General features: G+C 57.6%; 1 protein-coding gene across 2 annotated transcripts in view; it reads right to left on the bottom strand.

The window, feature by feature from the left end:
• Nucleotides 1-4,912: 4,912 nt before the first annotated feature.
• Nucleotides 4,913-19,734, bottom strand: part of PPARGC1B (PPARG coactivator 1 beta) — a 55,851-nt gene continuing 41,029 nt past the window's right edge. Inside the window, exons 4-13 of one of the 2 annotated variants that reach the window (XR_008468871.1) lie at nucleotides 18,500-18,616; nucleotides 16,532-17,708; nucleotides 15,896-15,932; nucleotides 15,415-15,479; nucleotides 13,961-14,726; nucleotides 13,403-13,478; nucleotides 12,414-12,535; nucleotides 11,865-12,019; nucleotides 9,879-10,173; nucleotides 4,913-8,369 (exon numbers count right to left, since the gene is read on the bottom strand). Coding sequence is in view for 1 of the 2 variants with exons in the window: in XM_054217514.1 (XP_054073489.1) it covers nucleotides 10,070-10,173; nucleotides 11,865-12,019; nucleotides 12,414-12,535; nucleotides 13,403-13,478; nucleotides 13,961-14,726; nucleotides 15,415-15,479; nucleotides 15,896-15,932; nucleotides 16,532-17,708; nucleotides 18,500-18,616 (2,619 nt within the window). In the remaining variant the exon portion in view is untranslated. Of the gene's footprint in view, nucleotides 10,174-11,864; nucleotides 12,020-12,413; nucleotides 12,536-13,402; nucleotides 13,479-13,960; nucleotides 14,727-15,414; nucleotides 15,480-15,895; nucleotides 15,933-16,531; nucleotides 17,709-18,499; nucleotides 18,617-19,734 lie in introns of both variants that reach the window. The other variant, XM_054217514.1, reaches the window with a different exon arrangement.

Genomic DNA, 19,734 nt, shown 5'->3' with positions numbered 1-19,734 from the left:
GGCTCTTCTCTCCCCTCAATATCCACGTGCCAAGGAGAAAGCTGGAAGAAAAAAAAAAAAAAAAGGCAGTTTCCCTCTGCTGCCCTTCAGCCGGGTGGGTGTTCGGGGGCCCAGCCCTCCTCTGGGAGCTGTACGAGGGCTCTGCTCAGGGCTGCTCCCTCCTTTCCTCCTTGGAGTTGTTACGTCTTGGGCTTCAGTTTCTCCTAGAAATAGGAGGGAATAAAAGGCTCCTTCATTTCAGCTGCAGGGCATGGAGGAGGATGGAGGGAACTTATTTTTACTGTTTTAAAAGTTACTCCTCTCTGTTCTCTGTCCCATTATTCTGAGAAGCTGTTGAGAGGTGTCCGAGAAGCTGTTGGCACAAAGCACACTGTCTGTAAGCGTCCTATCAACAAGTGGTCTCCGTGAGCCCCCCATGGCAGAGACCTTGCTGCCTGTGGTTTTCGCAAACGCTGATGTTATTGGACTGCTCTGGTTGCTTCTGGGTTCCTGAGGACTTGTTAAACACGTGTGACTAGAACCAAGCAAGACTCCTGAGCTGCTGTCCGGGCGAAGACTCCGTACTTGGCTAAATGCCCAGACGGGCAATAGTTGTTTTAGTTATCTTACAAGAATTCATCGGACAAATTTCCTCCTGATGGTATTGGCTTCTCAGTCCTCTCTGACACGATACAGCTGCTGGGGGTAGCTAGAATTATTCCCTTCATATCCAACCGCAAGGTCATTTTCGACTTGCAGACTGTTACCTGCTCCCTAATGCTTTCTTATGACCTTTGCACACTGAATGGGGAAGTTTCAGCCGATGGCTGTAATTTCCAAGTGACATTTCTCATTCTTATTCCTAACCACTCCGTGTACTTTATTTTTCTCTCTGCTTGGGCTTTGTGGCTTCACACTTCACTGCTGCTAATCCCTTTTCCTCAGTTGCCTCGGACGTGGCTAACGCTGTATGCAGCGCTCGCCTGGCTTTGCTGTTCCCTCAAAGCACGTGAAACTGCTGTGTTCCACCGCCCATCCCCACCTCCTCCAGCGTGGCACAACGTGCATTGGCAAATGCCGTCCTGGGCACACGTGGCCCCGGTGGCTGTCACGCTGCTGCCTGCATCCCAGCCCCACAGTGCTGCACGGGGAAAAAAAAATCCTCTCTTTGATCTGCTTGGAGCCAGTGAGGGCTGCAGGTGGGCTTGCTCCCAGCAGGAGGCTGTGGGGATTTTGTGGATCACTCTGGGTTCCTTACTGTGCCCTGTTTGCAGGCACGGGCTGGGACAAGCTGCTGCTCCCCTGTTGTGTCCAGCTGCAGCCTTGGCTGCCCGTGCTGCCTGCAAACCGCCTACCCTAAAGTCTTCTTTCTTAACCCTTCATTAATTACCCTTCCATTAATTACACTGCTCCTGTCATTGAAGAAAAATTAATTTCCGTAATTTCCTTCAGGAGTTTGGATGCTGGAAGCTGCAGGTAACAGCCGCTGTAAATAATCTGCTGGCACCTCCTGGGCCGCTTGCGGCCAGCCCACGTGGCAAAATGGTGCACGGCCACAGCCAAGCAGCCTTTTGACTCTTCCCTTGGTCCTCACCTCTACACTGGTGTGTGGTTCCCCTCACCAGCAGCACTGGAGGGAGGGTAAATTCCTTATACCAGAAGCATTGTGAAGAGAGCAATAGCTGGTTGCTAGGTGTGTTTATTTTTCTGTATAATTATTAAATACGACAGTATTTCAGCACTGGTTGGCTTTGACTGATTGCAAAAACCCAGCAGAGCAAACCTGGACTTCTGTTTCCTGGAAGCAGACGTGAACGTGAGCCGAACCCCGGGAGTGAGGATGCTCGGAGCAGCATCCTGTCCTCCGCTGCCCGAGTGCGCCGGGGAGAGCCCCGCGTCCCGGGGACATTGCACGAGTTGTTTGTTCTGCTTGGGCTGCCTGGAGCTTGCTTTCAGTAGCTTGCAGTGATGAATGGAGATGGTGGTGGTGGTGATGAAAGGCAGGGCGTTCACCCAAGAGTTTGCCCATTTTGCAGTGCTGAGCCAAACCCCTCCCCTGCCTCTCTCCGGGCAGACGCTGCTGTTTTGCAGACCCTCTGTAATGGGGGCTCCGAGTGACCCGAAACCAGTGTGAGCAGATACAGATGACGGACAGCAATCGGGGCAGTCCCACCCCTCTCTGTGCCCTTCTCTAGCAGGTTCTGCACGGGCAGTCAGCCTTCAGTGGTTCGGGGGCTACCGAGAGCCTGGGCCATGGTGTGTGGACAGCTTTCCTCTAAAATCATGGCTATTATTTAGGCGGTGAGGAGGTGCCTGCCGTCTGCTCTTCCTCTGGCGCTCAGCCTGCGCCCAGGCAGCCGCTCGCTTGTGGTGAGCAAAGCACAGTCGCAGGAGCAAGGGGCATTCCTTGTGGGTGTCAAGCTGAAGGGGAAGCAGAGATGCTTAGAAGAGGAGAGAGGCGGCAGCCCCAGCACTGCTGTGCGGAGCCAGCTGCCTCCTGAGAGCCCGGTGCCGGCATCTCACCCATCACAGCCGCTGCCGGGGCAAATTTGCCGCTCTTGCCCTGGTTATCGCAGGATTTGTTCATCCACCGCCCGACTGGGCCCACTCTGCACTGCAGGCAGCACGAGCTGCAGCCACAAGGAGCTGGAAACACTCCCCCAGAGGCAGCAGGGTGGTGGGGGCTTGCTGGGAGCGGGGTTAGTGCTGGAAAAGCCGTTGGGGAGAGGACGGTACCTTCTTACCTGCAGGAGGTTGCTGAGGAACAGGAGGGGTCCAAGTCTGCGTTTGAAAAGGCATTTGGAGGCAGCGACGGCACATGAGAAATTAAAACACAGCCGGCCAAGGACTGAGGGGGAGAGAAAGAAGGAACAGAGGTTGTGGGACCCACAACCAGCAGCACCTGGAGAAAGCTCTCCACCGGCATTTAAAGACACACAGCAAGCACAGGTGGCTGGAGCCGCAGGTGCTGCAGAGCTTGGGAGGGGGCAGGCAGGGGGGAGGAGGAGCAGGGCAGGATTTGGTGTCAGATGCCGCTGCCCGGGGTGAGAGGGGGAGTGGGAACTCCAAAGGGCATCCCGGGATGGCTCGCCGGGCAGCAAAATAAACCCCAAGCAACAGGCGTTTCACGAGCACGAGCCTGGCATGGCATTTCCAGGCATCGCCTTGCTGCGCCCCTGCCTCCCCTGCCCACCCCGTGGGGCAAGGGGGTCCCACCGAGCTGGTGGAGCCCGGGGCAGCCGAGGTCTCAGCCAGATGCCGGCACGGCCACGCTGCCCTCACTGCCCCTGAGCCCCCACGCTGCCGCCAGGTGCCAGCCAGCCAAAGTCAGCAGCAAAAGCTGTTCCTGGGCACAAAAGCCCGTTATTGACTGATTTTCCCCTCCCACAAGGCACGGTGGGCCTCGCGCAGGAGAGAACATCGCCTCCCTTCCCTCCAGCAGCCCGAGGGCAGCCCCATAAGCTACTACAAAAGCAGCGCCCGCCTGTGTGACAAAGAAGCCAATTTCTCACAAAAGTTATGCCACAATGAAAACTGTTGCATAGGTTTTTTTTTTTTTCCAAATGGTTGGAAGTAATTGCTGGGACTAACAGAGCTGCTGAACGGATGTCGCGGTTCACCAGCAGCTCCCTTCAGCCTGCTTGCAGGATAATTAATACTCGATGAGTAGCACCAGTCCTTTATTTTCCAGAAAGCTGCCTGGGAATGCAGTGCCGGGAGGCACAGGCCAGGCTGGGAGGAGAAGCCTCAGGTGCGGGTCAGTCCCTCCTCGCAGACCCCCTCTTCGTGTGTCCCTGCTCCATCCCAGGGCCTGGCCAGCCGGGACCCCGCTCCCGTGCCCCTGCTCCCACTCGCTCCCACCCTGGGCACCCCGACTCCGCCTGCCCCAGCTGCATCCCCGCATTTCCTCCTTGCAATTCCATGTTTTGCTCTGTCCTGGCACTGGCAGCGTCACCGTGCCCTGATGTACCTTAGAAAAAGATTCCTGTTTGGTGGCCTCGAAGCCCATTTTTTTGGAGAGCAGCAGGGAAATGGGCTTCCCGTGAGTCCTACAGTCAGGGTGCAGCAGTTGCAGGGATGAGGGCTGGGGCTGGGGTGGGAGGCTGGTGCTGGCTCTGTGGCTGGGAGGGGGGGGACCGGTGCTGGGCTCCCGCTGGCTGTGATGTGCCGGAGACGGGCAGGTCTAGGGCAGCTGCCTAAATTGGTGCAAATCGGCAGAAAAAACAACAGCCGGGCCAGCTCAGCACCTTGCAGAGCTCCTCCGATCGGGCTGCTGAGGGCCTCCTGCCTGGCAGCGTCACCATGCCGTGCTCCCGATAAATTCAGTGCAATCCTCCGACCCGGCAGTCCCCCCAGGGGCGACAGCTGGCATTGGGCTACCCACGCTGCCACCGACTGGCCGGGCTTTCCATCCCCTCCCTTCCGCAGCCGGGGCTCCCACGATGGACACTCTGTGCTGGGACACGGCGGTTCGTCCTGGTACCGGGGGAGGACTATCCAGGTGCTGTCCTGAGCCGTATGGCTGCTGCATCACCATCTGGAGTCTCTTCCACACTTTTTCTTCCAATGCAGCCCTCTCCTCTCTTACTCCCACTCAAGGAAATTCGAGGTGCATGCCCCACTTCATTTTTAACCCCCCCTGGTCCAGGGGATTTCTTCTGCGATGGGTCTTGCAGCAGCGGCACCGCTCCCAAAGTCCCGAGTATAGAGCCCGGGCTTTTCCTGCAGAATTTGAACTGGAAGAAGCCTCACTTAAAATCGCAATATCCAGGGAGATTCCCCGACGGGAGCCACATCCCTGGCAGTGGTGCAGCGTTGGTGTGAGCAAGCTGGGGGGCTTCCGACACCCCCCCGGCCCCGGCCGTGCCCCCACCATAAGTAAACAAAAGTAAACTTAAGTTTACTTCATAAACAAAAGTATTAGTGGCACAGACTTGTTCCTTTTTTTTTTCTTTCTTTCCACTTTATAGTATATATGTTATCGTTTATTTATAGGCAGATCACTTCACTATTTACAGTACATGAGCGTAGAGATTCTACAGTCTTTTTGATGTAAACAAGTAACTCCACGGCAGGGGAGTCTGGAAAAAGAAGCCAGTTCTGAAGTATTTACACAATTTAAAATAGAACTTTTATACCCACCGGATAGATATAGATAATACATTGAGCGATTTGGTTAAATTATCTATGAAACTATAGAATCTGACAATGTAAAAATACAAGAAAACGTTCTCTCGTTTTAGAAGGTAGACAGTTAAATCACACTAGAAATAAATCTCTTTTTTAAAAATAACAACAATAATAATAAAGGAAAGGCATAAGAATTTATGCCATCTTTTAAGGTTAAAGTATATTACATAAATAAGGACACAATGGAACGGAACTGGGGAAAAAAATTAAGTGAAATATAAAAAACCTCTATGAATTAAAAAAAAAAAACGACTAAAAACTTGATTCTTAATTACAGAGGGATCAATTCTGCTACTTTTACTTACTCTGCAAGTAGAAAATTGCCGAGTTAAGTAGTACTTCCTCAGCATGAGGAAGGGAGGCAGAACTGGCCCCTAATAATTATTAGCAGTGTCCTTTTACTTAAAAAAAAAAAAAGAGAAAAAAAAGACAGAATTTAGCTTTTTTTTTTTATAAATAACAAAGCAGATGTGCCCCTCTTTAGGTGAAATTCTTACACCTTTTTCAAGAAATGCATCAATTTAGTCTTTCTCTCTCTTTCTCACAGGCATACACACTCTCCCTCCCCAGCTCAGCGTTCGCCGCATCGTGGCTCTTGGCTCGGCGCCGTGGCCATGGGCACTGCAGCCAGGCTGCCCCCCCTGGCCCCGGAGCCGGGGGGCGAGGGAAGAGGAGTGAAACCCCAAGGTTGCATTTGGCTCTATATTGCTTGAGATTGTCGGGGATGGACCACGGCGCTTAGAACAGAAAGGGTGTCAGGGCTCAGCTACAAACAAGGATGTATCTCGGTGTTCAGCATACCTCCAAAAAGAAAAAAAGGAAAAAAAACCCAGAAAAAAAAAAAAAGTAAAAAAAAAGTGCTGGTCTGCAATTGCAGCGCTCCTTTGCATGGACCAGTGCTGAAATCAGACACTCAAGACTGTAACGTGGTGACTGAGCTGCCGTTTGTTAAAGAAGACGTGCAGCCCTGCCAGCTGCGCTGAGTAGGAATCGGGATAAACCTTTTCTTTGGGGCAGCATCGAACCTAAAACCTGGGATTGTCCTCTGCATTCAGCCTAGACACTCAGAAATGTTTGCTCCTTCCCGCGGAGCCCCAGGGACCCGGTGGATTCCAGCCGGTACCCCACCCTGAACAACGAGCTTTTCTGGGGCAAATCTGTGCAAAAAAGGCAAAGGGGCATTGTATCACGAAACCCTTCACATTCAGCATTTCCCCACAGTACCTGCAGGAAACTGCTGGGGCACATTCTATAGTTATATATTTTTAAAAAAATAAATCTCCTCCTTACTTATTGCCTACCGCAAAATACCCTTTTGCTCCCCGTTTCTCTTTGAAGCAGCGCTCCCGCCCAGCCCTCGCAGGCGGCGGGGGGCAGCTTCCCGGGGTGCAAGGGTTCCCTTTTCGGGGTGCCCAGCGCTGAGCTGCACCCATGCCGGGGCACCCCCCGCGATGCCACAGGCTGAGACTGTAAAGCTAATCCTGGGGGGTGGCCATCCCCGCTCCCCGGCAGCTCCGGGGATGAGGCACATGCGAAGGCCGGCGCTTCCCCGGCAGGGCCGGCTGCTGCTCCCCACGGGGTGCCCGGCCATTGCTCGGCTCCTGCCCTGTTTCCCCGTTAGCATCCCAAAGTCCTGGGCCGCTAAGGGAGGGAGCTCACACCTGCCCCTTCTGCCCGAGCCCTCCTTCCCACGCCTTTGCAGACTCGAGCACTGCAAGCTAAAGACACCTTTATATTAAAAAAAAAAATTTAAAAAAAAAAAAATCAAGTGGAAACTTATTTTTTCACCACAAACCCAGCGTGAGGGATTCTAAACCCAGCAGACCTGTGCATCTTGAGCTGGACACTCCCCACTCTCACCCTGTCCTAAAAGTCAGGGGAAGCCCCCCCGGGGCAGGCAGCACACAGCCCCAGGAGGGGGTGGGACGTGCCCCCAGGGCTGGCAGCACGTGTCCCCTGCTTTTCCCTGCCACAGCCATGGGCCAGCAGACGCGGGCGGTGGCACAGGGCTGCCCCAGCCACACTTGTGCCCCTGCGCCGTGCACATTTCTGCGCATAGTGCATAAGTCCTGGAGAAATTTCTTGGGGGAGCAGGGAAACCAAACCATCCCAATTGAAAGGGGGGAAAAAAAAAAAAAGAAAAAACAAAGAAAAAACCCCAAACCAAAAAATAAGATAAAAAAACCCAACCCCACTTATAGGCTTCAGGCACCACGAAGACCACTTATTGCGTCTCTTCCTACCCTACGGGTGCAGTACTGATCGGCTCTGTGCAGGACGAGCCCTCCCCTTCCCCAGCACCGGCCTCCACATCCAGAATCCAGGCAGGGGCGGGGGCTGCGGGCCCACCCGGGGCGCCCAGCCGCAGGAAAGCATTCCGAAATTTTATATCCGGGTTCACGGAAACCAATACTTGGGAAGCGACTGAGTGATTCCCCAGGAGAAGGCTCCCCCCGGCTCCGGAGCCCCCCAGCTCTGCACTAACCCTCCCCTCCGCCACGCTTGATGCATCCCCGGCGGGGGCGGCCGCGGGGGCTCGGTGCCCGCGGCTGAGCGGGAGATGGAAGAATTCCACTTACTTTGCTTTTTTTGTTGTTGGGGGTTTTTTTTGTTGTTGGTTTTTTTTTTTTTTTTTGGATTGATCGTTTTCTGAAAAACATTAGCACAGCACAGGACAGTACTACCCACCCTAAATGTGTCGCTATATACATTCTACATAAGCTCTATAGCAATCACATGTAAACATCATCGTTGTGAGGAAATACTAGGACAGAAAAAGGCAAAGCTACAATGAGGCAATTGCCAATAGCAGATGCTCAGTCTGGGCCAGAGCTACTCGTGTTTGCGAAGGTGGGATGAGAAGCGGCGGGAGATGCCGAACCTTGCTGCTGAGACGGAAATGGCACGAGGACTGTTCCCTGACACTGATCGTCACCGGCGGCAGACTGGGGACCCACGGTTTCAAACCCCGCGGTGGCCCGTGGGCCCTCGCGCTGCCGGGCTGGTTGTCGTCAGAATCGCGGCTTCCCCAAAAGCGGGGAGAAACAAGCAGGTGACTGTGCTGGTATCGGCGCCGCCGGCACCTCTGCTCCCACCGGAGACCAGCTGCAGGCACGGCCCCGGAGTCAAGGGCCAACTCGGCAGGGCTCAGGCTCTCGGCATCCTGTCTCCTGTAGTTCCAGAGGCTTTGCTCAGACTCCCTGCAAGACGAAACCGTATCCACGCCAGGGAAATGAGAATAAAACCCCTAAGTCATGAAGAGAGGAGACCCCAGGAGACTCTAATCTATCTATTGGCAGAGTTAAGGCTATAATATTCTATCTACAGAGGATGGCTGAATCCCTAGTGGTCTCTGGGTCTGAAAAATAAACGGAGACGATGGCGATGGCTTGAGGAGCAGCAAGATTCCCGCTCCCTTGGGGTAAAATGGCGCCTCTGGCCGGCTCGCAGTGGGGTTTGCTCCAGCTGGTGGTCACCTCTCTCCCCCTACCACCTCGCCCGGAGAGGGAGGGCAGGTTTGCAAGCATATTTTGGGGGGGTGTTGTTTGAGCATGCCTTAAATCCAGTGCTGCCAGGCAGCCCCGAGGGCCCCCGGCCAGCAGCAGAGGGGGCGAGCGTGCCATGGGGCTCCGGCGGGGGGACAGGTCCTGGGTGCCAACCAGGTGCTGGGAAGTGTATGGCTTATCAGGTACTGGGCAGGGTGGTGGGTGAGCTGGGCCCTCCCCCCGCCTCCCTGCCTCTCTGGGCTGGCTGCGGGGCAGGGATCACAGCCAGGTCTCCTCACCCCGCTTGCTTTGGAGGGGAAAAAGCGAGTGTGGAGCAAGCCGCTTGCCCCGGCCGCTCTGCCAGCCACCCAAGGCGCCGGAGAGAAGCCAGCTCCCGCGCAGGGACCCGGAGGTGCTCGTTCCCCAGGACCAGCCGGATCAAGCCTGGCTGGCTCCCGCTCCCTGACCCCTCTCTCCTGGCTCCAAGGGCAGCGGAGGGCTGGAGCTGCACAGGCTGGCCGGCATCGGTCCCGCAGCCACCCGCTGGGCAGTGCATCCTTCCACCACCCCTCTCCTTTGTGCCTGCACAGCTGCCTGGCCCCACGGCGAGAATGGCACGTGCCCCACCGGCCACCAGCTCCATCACCCACCAGCACCGAGCTCAGCATCTGGGTACTGCGACCCAGCCGGGCTGGGGGGCTTGAGCCACGTGGGCAAGAAGAATGGCTTTGACAGGAAAGTGGGCGACCCTGACGCGACCACCGAGCACCCCAGTTTGCCAGCGAGGGAGGCGGGTGCCTCCGCGGCCGATGGGTGAATGCCGGCTCCGTGACTCTGCTCTGACCCCCCATTTGCTGAGTGGCAAATGCCTCATTACAGTGCATAGTTAAAAATCAAGGAAGCGGTACAATAAATCTGAATTACAGTACATCTGAGCCATAAATACATTTTTTTAAGTATATACTTTTTTTTTTCTCTTCTTCTATTAAAAATTAGTTTATAATCCTGATTCTATTCACAATTAACAATTTCATCATCACACACTACGGACAAAAAAATGTTATGGTGAACACAGCTGCAACTCCGCGGCCGGAGCATGGGGCAGGGGGGGGTCTGGGAAGGGGGAGAGGGGCCGGGGGGGCTCCTAGGCTCACCCTAAAACAACCAGTCAGAAGCGGGGTGACTAACGTGTGGCAGTGAGACATCAACACCATGGGGACTCACAGACAGAAGCAGCTTTGTTCAATGTAAACATCGATCGGAAGGGACGGCAGTCTCTCTCTCTCGCGCGTGCGTGCTCTCGCTCTCTCTCGCTCTCTCTCGCTTTCCATAGACTGAATAATTTCTTTGAAAACGTAAACATATTGGAAGTGCCTTGACTGAGGTATTGAGGTATTCCTCCAAGGTTAAGGCTGTTACCGATGCAGGCTTCGCTGGGCCTCCTGCAGCAAGCTGTCGAAATCCATGGTCTCGTACTTGCTTTTCACTGGAGCTGGGGAGGACTCCTCCGCGCTGCAATCTGGGAATGGCAGGGACACAAAGCAGCCGGGTCAGGGAGCGGGGAGGGAAACTGAGGCACAGAGGGACACCGCTCGCTTCTCCGCTACCGGCGTGCTGCACCCCCGGACCACAAACCCTACATCCACCCCGGGGAGCCAGCCAGGACGAGGCGGCAATGGCGAAAGGGAGGGGGGACGTTGCTGTCTCTCCCCCACTGGAAACGGGCTGTAGCAGCACCCAGCCCGGCAGGTCACACACCGCAGACACTCATTCCCAGGTGCGCAAAAATCTGCCAGATCCAGCTGAATTCCGAGGCGCTGACACAGGGCCGTCCCAGTCGTGGTGAGGGGGGAGCCTCCCCAGCCCTCCATCAGAGGCTGAACAAACAGTGTCCCCGCAAAGCCTGGGAAATTCAGCAAATGCCAGAAATAAGGCTGCCTAATTTAACAGCAGCTTAACCCTTTAGGGTGTGTATTTGTGAATGAGCCATGCAACGGCACGGTTGCATTTCGCCTCTGCCCGTGGGCTCACCGTCTCATCCTGTGCCAGGGCGAGCAGGACTTTAGGAAGGAGGCGGTGGGTGCAGTACGGGGGTGACTGCTGGCCTGGCAGCGATCTGCAGGTGAGGAGCACTGCGGGGAGGGTTTTCTCCTGCACAGCTCTGGCCCCGCTCCCCACAGCACCGCACAGCCATGTGCCAACATCTTCATCACGGGGTGCTCTCTGTTTCCTATCTTTTCCATGCCCAAACTGAGAGGCCCTGGGATTTATTTAGATGACCAATGGGCATTTGTGCCCAACCAAAGTCAGAGGGATTGCTGCTCTGAGCAGATGACGTATTATAAGGTGCTAAAAGATTGGGCAGTACTCTTATCAGACTGGGCATCTAGAGATAAATCAAGACTTAGGGCTTTATTTTCTGGACCTCAGCCTCTGGTGCATGAAGTGGGATGCTAGAGCCACTTCACCCCCTGCAGAGGGTGCAGAAATAAATGTGCAGTGTTTGTGAAACACCTGAAGATCACAGCAACGAGGGCTGAGCGAAGCCTGGATCACATTTCTCTTGCAGGACTAGCATAGGGTTTGTCTCCTGTCCCTCAGCTCAGCCTGTAGCCCCACCACCCGCGAAGGGACGGGGTCCAGAAAGGGCTAACGCGGTCACTGAGCGAGGCAGGAGGTCCTGCAGAAGCCCGTACAGCACAGAAAGAGTTAATGTCATCGCAGCACATTTCAGTGCTGTCATTTTGTCTCAAAAGTGCATATGCAGTGTGGTGAATCTGGCCTGCGGAGCAGCAAACCACCCAGATCACCTCTCGGGCTAATGAGATGTTGCTGACTGCTTTCTCTAATGACTAGGAAGGGAATTCTCTGCTGAAAAGGGTCCAGCGCTGTGCAGAAAGGCAGCAGAGACAGGATGGGCTGCGGTCAGCTGAGACCCAGCAGCTCTGGGGTGTGATGCTACGTTTTGCAGCCAACACACTCCAGGTCCTCACATCAGTTGCTTTTCTTCTCTCCCCCAAGTTTCCCAAGCCATCCCACTGAGCTAAGAGCAGCTACAGTGAGCCATAGAAGAGCCGGTGGGCTTTCCCTGTAGGCTTTAAAGAAGTTTAGGATCCTTGCGTGACGAGGGTTCAGCACTGCAACATGCCGTTACGGCTCTGTGCTGATAAGCAGGATGCTTTGGAAAAAAAGCAGCTCCTGCTTTCTTACCCAGGTCAGCGTATCTGGTCCAGAAGAAGTGCCCGAGGCCACCAGAGCTGAGCTGGAACGAAGGCTCATTCCTCTTCCTTAGCGAGGTGCCGTTCTTCAGAGATAAGGCGGCATGCTCTGAATACCGGTAGGTGATGAAGCCATATTTATCCCCCCTGAGCAACCAGAGAAAGAATTCAAGATGCAATGGGCCCCGCAGCCTAACGTGGCTCTGCCCAGCACTGCAACCCTGTGCCTCTATCCCACCGTCCATCCATTTCACCGTCCCTCCATCCTGCTATCCCTCCATCCCACCAGCCCTCCATCCTGCTATCCCTCCATCCCACCGGCCCTCCCCATGCCCTTGGACCTGGGGACACATTGCATCTCCTGCCCGAGGGGGTTGGCATGGCACAGAGCGCTTCACCCCACCGGCACAACCGCATCACTGGTACACATACAGCTGGATGCGGGGGTGACCCTGCACCGCCTGGCAGTGCTGATGCTGCCGCAGGAGAGGGGTTGCCCACAGCCGCTGGAGCCCCAGACTGTGGCTCGCTCGCCACCCACCTGTTAGTCCTGGACACGACCTGACACTCCACGATTTCACCAAACACTTCGAAGCGTTTCTTCAGTTCGCTGGAGCTCATGCTGCTGGAGAGGTTTCTGATATACACCACCCGGCCTTCCCCCTGGCAAAGCAAGCAAAAGCTTTCAGGCTCCGGAAGCCCCATCCCTCTGTGCTGCCGATGGGCACTGGAAATGCAGGGCCAGCGAGGAGCCCTGGGAACCAGGCTGCAGCAGGGCGATGCCACCACGGGCACAGCCTGACGTCTCCGGGGTCTGGCTGTCTACACTCCAGCTAGCTCATGGATGTCACCCCCAGGTCACCACTGCTGCAAGGGACAGCCATATCCACATCACTTAGGATGGTGTTACAGCCAGGCTGAAGCAGCTACCCCCACCACCTTCTCATTTAAATTTCTCCTGCATTCCTGCAGCTTTTTCAGCTTCTCCTGCTGATCATGCCAGGAAATATTCCCAGGAATTGCTAGGGGCAACATTCAATTGCATTGCAGAACAAAAATGCCAGAGGCGTGTGTGTGTGTGTGTGTTTATGTGCACAACAGTAGAGGACCAACAGTAATTTCCCTGTGTGCTCTCCAGCCCCCCCCAGCTCCCACCCGTGGGCACACGCAGGGTTCCCGGTGCACAAGGCCACCTCTGCAGAGGGATTGCATCCACAATGGCTGAGCAGCTTCAGGGATTCCCCAGCTCACCCCGGTAATTGCCAATGCCGCGTGCGCTGAAGCACCAGCGTAGGATGCTCTGGGCATTTCTGCGCCAAGGACTCCGTGTATTGCCAATCGCCGGTGGCTTCCGCTTCACGTGAGGTTTTTCTCTCCCCTCTCCACCCCCATGTCCTTGTTTAACACTGGCCTCGCACCAAGGGATGCTGAAGCCAGGGCTAATGGGCTCTGACGCTGCTTTTCTGGAGCGGGAAATGAACTAAGGGCTGGGGATTGCTGTGTCCCACCGCGGGGTCCCCGCTCACTTACGATGGCCTTTTCCCGTCTCTTCTCCAGCTGGCCCCAGTGCCCGCTCCCGCCCTGACACTGCTCGCTGTTCTCACACCTGGGAAGCGAGGGAGAGGAGGTCAGCCGGGGGATCCGGCAGGGAAAGCTTCAAACGTCAAAGCGAAGCTGAGACACGTGGCGTCTGCAGCAGCGGGTGGGTGGGCGCTCAGAAGCACCGTGAGCCCAGAGGAGATGGGGCTCTGCAAACCCTGGAAAGGACACTGGGAAGTCCTTTCTGACAGATGCCAGGAGGGTCCCAGCTGGCGCTCGCCCCTTCCCAGGCACAGCTCTGGCCCCTGCGCATGCCCCATCACCCCCAGCACAATGAAAATCCCTGGCTGCTTCCCCCCGTGCTGCTTTCTGATGATGTTTTCAGCAGCTACTGATGTAGTACCAGTTATTTCAATGGTTTTTCTTTTATGAATTAGCATCTTGATTACTTGGGCTAGGAGACCAGAGCAAGCTGGGGCTGCCACGCACTGGGGCAAAAACACAGGGTGCAAGAACAGCCCCAAGTGCCTCCCCCACTGCCCCCTGTACCTGAAGGTCCGTCTGCTTGCAGGTGATCGTGACCGGCAGCACGAAGATCCCGAGCTGGACCGGCTCCGTGGACAGTAATGCAAACTGGTCCTGGAAAGGGGGTTTCTCCGCAGGCACAGCTTGGTGTCGCCATGTTCCTCCTCCTCCTCTTCCTCCTCTTCCTCCTCCTCCACGGGGGAGCCGCTCTCACTGCAGCTGTCTTCAAAGACAGTGTCGTACTCAGGGGTCTTGCAGAAGACCATGTCCTCGTCATCGAGGGCACTGTCCAGAAAGCCAAAGTGCTTCGTTAAGCTGGCTCTGATCTCCTGGTCTCTCAGATGCTTGACGCCGTCCTTCCACAGCATCTCGCCACCCGCCTCCTTCCCACTGAGGTCCAGCCCCTGGTAGTGGGCGGCCGGGACCCTCCTCTTGTGCTCCATCTCCACCTGGCTCGGGGGATCCCACGACTTGAGCACCTTCCTCTGCAGGGCAGCCTCGGGCTTCAGCACCTGGCAGTAGTCATGGTCCCCGAAGGAGCGGGAGAATGGCCGCTTGAGCAGGCCCTGCTGCTCGGGGAGCGCGGGGCGCCCGGCGGCTCGGCTCAGGTGGGCGAAGAGCTCTGTCCTCTCGGGGTGCTTCTTGGGGGCTTTCTGGGAGGCTGCTGCGTCCCCTGTGCCCCTGGGGCTGGGGGCTGTCCCGTCCTCTTTCCCTGGCTCCTGAGGGATGTCTGGCTTGTACAGGTCCTCCTCGGCAGGCTTGTATGGCGGAGTGGTGGGTGGCGTGAGACCTGAACCCCCCCCGAACAAAGGGCAGGAGTCAGCTCGGCCCCCCCACCATCCTGCCCCGTCCCACCCCAGCGTTGCAAGGGAGGGAGGCTGCTCAGACCCTGCAGCTTCATCCATCCAGTGGCACTTGGGGGAAAAAGGATGCCTGATCCCAGAAGGGACCAGAGGACTCTCCCCCTCCTGGCTAATGCAGGGGCCCCCTGAACTGTCCCCCCATCACAAACGCGTCCCCCCAGCACCAGCATCTCTGAAAGATGCAGCTTGGGAGCTGCTTCCAGTGCTGGGATGTGGAGGCAGCACATGGGAAGTCCCCTGCATTTGCGGTGCAAAGCAGGGCTCCCTGGATGGGGAATGACTGGTTATTAGGAAAAATTTCTTCACGGAAAGGGTTGTCAAGCATTGGAACAGGCTGCCCAGGGAAGTGGTTGAGTCGCCATCCCTGGAGGTATTTAAAAGATGTAGATGTAGTGCTGAGGGACATGGCTTAGTGGTAACTTGGCAGTGCTGGGTAAATGATTGGGCTTGATGGTCTTAAAGGTCTCTTCCAGCCAAAACGATTCTATGATTCTATGAACACGGCCGCTTGGCTGCACTTGGCTGGAGCTGGGAACTCCAGGCTGAATCTAAGGTAAATTTGCCCCCTCCCAGGGAGGATTTTTGCAAAATTAAAAAATTAAAAGCCTGTCCTACCTGCCGTCCCACACAGCTCCACGGTCAGCATTGGCTCAAAGTTTCTCTTCCCAAAGGTTGGGTCACTGGAGAAGAGGAGAAAATAAGGAGAGAGAAGGTGTTTAGGTGAACCACAGTCCCCCCAAAACCAAAAAGCAGCTGAGAAAACGCAGCCTACAAGCGAGCCCTCCCACTGTGGCTGGTGCCTGATGGAGTTACCCCCATGGAGGGGTACGAGGGGCAGCGGGGCGAGCAGCGTGCTCTCCCCTCCCGGCACGTTGCCCCTGGCACACAGAAATGCCTTGCCCTCGGCCCGGGGCTCTCTGAGCTCCTTGCACCCGAGCGAGGGCTGCGGCTCCCCACAGCCCCGTGCCCAGCAGCACGGCTCCGTCTGCTCTGCAAAAGCACCTTCTCTTGCTCCCGGCAGATCCATGCCCAGCCAGACAAACCAGCTAGCGCTTTCCAGCCCCAGCGCGGTTCATTTAGCCCCGTGCGCACTTACGTTTGTGCCAAGGACAGCGTGAGACACCTGGGTGTTTCTGAAAGGCAGGGAGAGAAGCAAGGTTACCAGAGGGGCTGTGCTCCTTCCAGCGCCCGCCGTGCTCCTGGGGGGAGCTGGGACTCCTCTGCCCAGCCCAGCCTGGGGGACCATGGGCTTTGCCAGCCTGCAAGGCGGCAGTGGCTGCGGGAAGGCTAACACTGCCAGGGTTGAGCCATTTGTGCTCACCAAGCACTTGCAGACAGCTGCGATTTTGGGGCACCGGTGCAGCTGAACCCCAGTGCCCGGGCATGGGGAAGAGGGACCTGGAGGGATGGGGCAGCCCAGTCCCTGCTGGGTTAGTGTTACAACGACTCCTGCATCTCGTTATCAGGATGGGGAAACTGAGGCAGCAGGCCCTCCCCTGGATTGAAACAGCACCCCAAAACCAGAACAGGGCCCCAACTCCCCATGCATGGGACCCCACAGCCAGCTGGCATGTGGGTCAGGGCTCAGCTGTGCTTGGGGCTGCTCACAGCTTCACTGCCAGCTGGGTGCCCGATGCCTCGCCAGCAGCGCTTGCCCGCAGCAGGGATGACATGGGCCGTGCGGGTGCCCTGGGAAGGGGTGAGCAGAGCCACAGCCCCCAGCCCCCCTCACCTGCTTGCTCCCGGAGGGCACAGCGATGGCTTTCAGCCCCGTCGCCCACCTCGCCGTCCCCCAGGGAGCCCAGGGAGAGGGGCTGGGGCTCTGCCAGCAGTGCTGAGCTCCCGCTGTCTCCCTCCTCCGTGCCCCCGACCTCCACTTCGGCTGCTGGCTCTTCTGCGGAAAAGCCCTCCAGCCCCGGGCACACTGCAGGCTCCCTGCAGGCCAGGGCATCCCGGGAGCCACGGCTGTCCCCTACCTCCCGGGGGACGGAGGGCTCAGGGGGTGGCTCGTCGAGGAAGGAGAGCCAGTGGCCAAGCTCGGGGTTGAGTCTCTTGGACCGGCGGACGGCATAAAGGCTGCTCTCCTGCTTGCGGGCCACCTTCCCCGCAGCTGTGCCCAGGGCACCCGCATGCTTCCCAGCATCGTCCTCGAGGCCACACGGCTCCTGCGGTGCCTCTGCCTCAGCCCCAGGGCTCTGCCGCAGCTCGCTCTTCTCTGGTGCCATTTTGGCTCTGGATGTGCAGGTCCCACCAGTGTCCTCCCTGTCCTGGGCCAGTGGCACAGGGGAGCGGGAGCCGGGCGGCCGGGCCAGGGCGGCGTACACAGGCTTGCCCAGGCGGTATGGCTTGCTCACATCGCACAGCAGGTCCCGCGCCAGCAGCTCCTTCAGGATGGAGAAGGATGCTCCAGGCTTCTTGCAGCTCCCGGCTGCCTGCCAGGCACAGCCTGGCCGGCTCTGGGCACTGCCAGGGGGGCCCGGCTGCGCAGGACAGTCCGGTTTGGCTCTCTTGAAGGGGCTGCTGCAGGGCTGGGGCTTGACGTCGGTGGCATCCCGGGCAGGCAGCTTCCGTGGTGGCAGGCAATAGGTGTGCATGTAGCGGATGAGCTCCACCATCGAGTGCATTTCCCCCTCGCAGGAGAACTGGCCTCTGGAGCCATCCTCCGCCGAGGACGGGGGGGTCACCAAGTCGCCAGAGCTCAGCGAGTCCTCACTGGAGTCGCTGTCATCCTCGTGATGGACGCAGTTGCCTGGGGATGGGTGGTGGCGGCTGCTGGGGCACTCCTCGGGTGCCTGGGGGGCTTTGGTCTGGGGGCAGGGGCTGGCAGAGGTGAGGTGCCGGTGCAGCTCGGTGCAGCTGCGGCTCTGCGCCTGCGGGACACTCGCCCTCCTGTCCCGGGGACCCTCCACCTTTGGAGAAGAGAGAGGAGAAAGTCAGCCTTGAGCCCTGCAGCCATGACCTGACGCAAGTACCAGGCGTGGGGGGAGAAGCCCCCTGGGCTAACAGAGCCACCCTGCATCCTCAAGTTCCCTGGTCCTGGCCCACCAGCATACCAGCCTGCCTGGAGGTCAGCCCCACTCCCCAGGGGCCTTCCATGGGGCACGCGGGGCCGGCAGCCCAACCGCTGCCCCTCCAGCAGCCGGCACGCAATGGTGCTCCTTCTCCCCGGCAGGGATTTGCTGCTTTTCCCAGGCAATCTAATTTGCCAGGCCTAATGCACCACACAATTACCATTAGCCAAGTAGAAAAATCTTTGATGGCAACTTCTGCTGGGTTTCAGGAGATTAGCTTAAGTGACGGGGTCGGCTCTGCAGCGCGGCATGCGGCTCTCCCCAGCGTGGGCTGTGAGTCAGTGGGGAGAGGGGCGAGGGGGCAGCCAGGGAGCACGGGGGGCGGGGGCTTTCACAAACCAGTGCTCAGGGAAACCGGGAGAGGCCTGACCCCACTGGATCCAAATGAGATCGAGATGTTTCTCAGCCCAGCACGAAGCCCTGAGGTGTTGCTGAGCCTGGACTGCAGCAGGGACAGGAATGCCACGTGCTGCTCTGCCGGCGGTGACAGTCCCTGCCTGTCCCCAGCCCCTGGCCCCGCTCAGAGGCTGCCCACGCTCCCCAACACCATCCTTTGGTGTCCTCTTTTAGGATGGTTCCCGAGAGCTCAGTGCTGGGACGGGCTCAAGCTCTGCCTGCCGAGGAAGTACCTTTGTGCAGGGCCGTGTGGGTCGGGACTTGGGGGTCCCCGGGCGCCGGGCGCTCCCATCCCGCTGAGCCTCGCAGCTCGGAGGCACGTGCGATGGAGAGAGGAGCAACTTCTTCAGCTGCAAAGAGAAGCGGCAAGAAAAGGAGTCGGCATCGCAGCGAGGGCAGGAGAAAGCGCCGGCGGGGCCGCAGCCCCTCGGCTCACGCCTGCGCTGGGCGCCTCCGTTGCTGAGCATCCCACCCAAAAATGGGTGAGGAAAAATAAAAAGGCAGGGAGGCATTTCCCACCTCCCCATGGCTGTGGTGGGTGGGCGCCCAGCCACGCACAGCCCCGAGGGGGGTCGGGGCTGTCTCCACAGCATTCACCCGTGTCCCCGGGGACCCCCAAGCAGGTTGGGGTGGTGGGGACATCCCAGGGGAATCCCCGCTCCCGTCAGACACACAGGAGCTGTCGTGCCATCCAAACTTCTCACTCCATCAATTCTGCCCTTAGGTGGCAGAGGCTTTACACTGGCATGAGTGACGGGTTTGGACAGCTCGCTCGGGTCGCCGTGCAAGGCTCATTTAGCTGAAGCGTCCAGAGAGGGCCTCGACTCATTAATGAGCTTTCAAGGCGTTTTGCAGATGCAAGCCCCTGTGGGACATGCTGAGGCTCTTCCCCAACACGCTCTGTCAAGCTCAAGCCCACGGGCGGTGGGAGTGGGGTTTTCCCTGGGTTACCCACGGTGCCGCGACTTCTGATGGCAAGGTCAGCATAACAGTTTTCTTCCACTCAAAACCATTTTTGGTTGGGGAGGGGTGAAAAAAACCCAAACCCCACACCCGGCAACAACATTTCATATTCCACCCATGTCGCGCTAACAACCGAAGGCGACAACAGCTCAACAGCCAGACGACTGCGTAGGCACCGGGGGACTGCACGGAGGAGACAGATCTGGGGCTCCTGTGCTGGCCGGTGGGCATGGAGCCCTGGGGCGGGCACAGGAGGGGCTTAAGGGGTGATAGAAATAAGGGGTGCCCGGGTCAGGGTCTGCTGGGAAACATCAACTGGGGCACCCACAGCTTTAGACGTGCAGCTCCTGTTGGCTGGAAGCAACCAGCACCTTTTCCCCGCCCCCCCCCTGCAACGTATACATCCTATATATACACATACATATTGTGTGTGATATATACCCCCCTGCGCAGGGCGTGGGCGGTGGAAATGCACGCTCTCACCACTGGATGTCACTCCTCCCCG

Source organism: Rissa tridactyla, chromosome 11 (assembly GCF_028500815.1).
Source record: "Rissa tridactyla isolate bRisTri1 chromosome 11, bRisTri1.patW.cur.20221130, whole genome shotgun sequence".
Taxonomy (NCBI): Eukaryota; Metazoa; Chordata; class Aves; order Charadriiformes; family Laridae; genus Rissa; species Rissa tridactyla.
The sequence above is the reverse complement of the archived record's forward strand: the minus strand, read 5'-3'. Positions and strand labels throughout refer to the sequence as shown.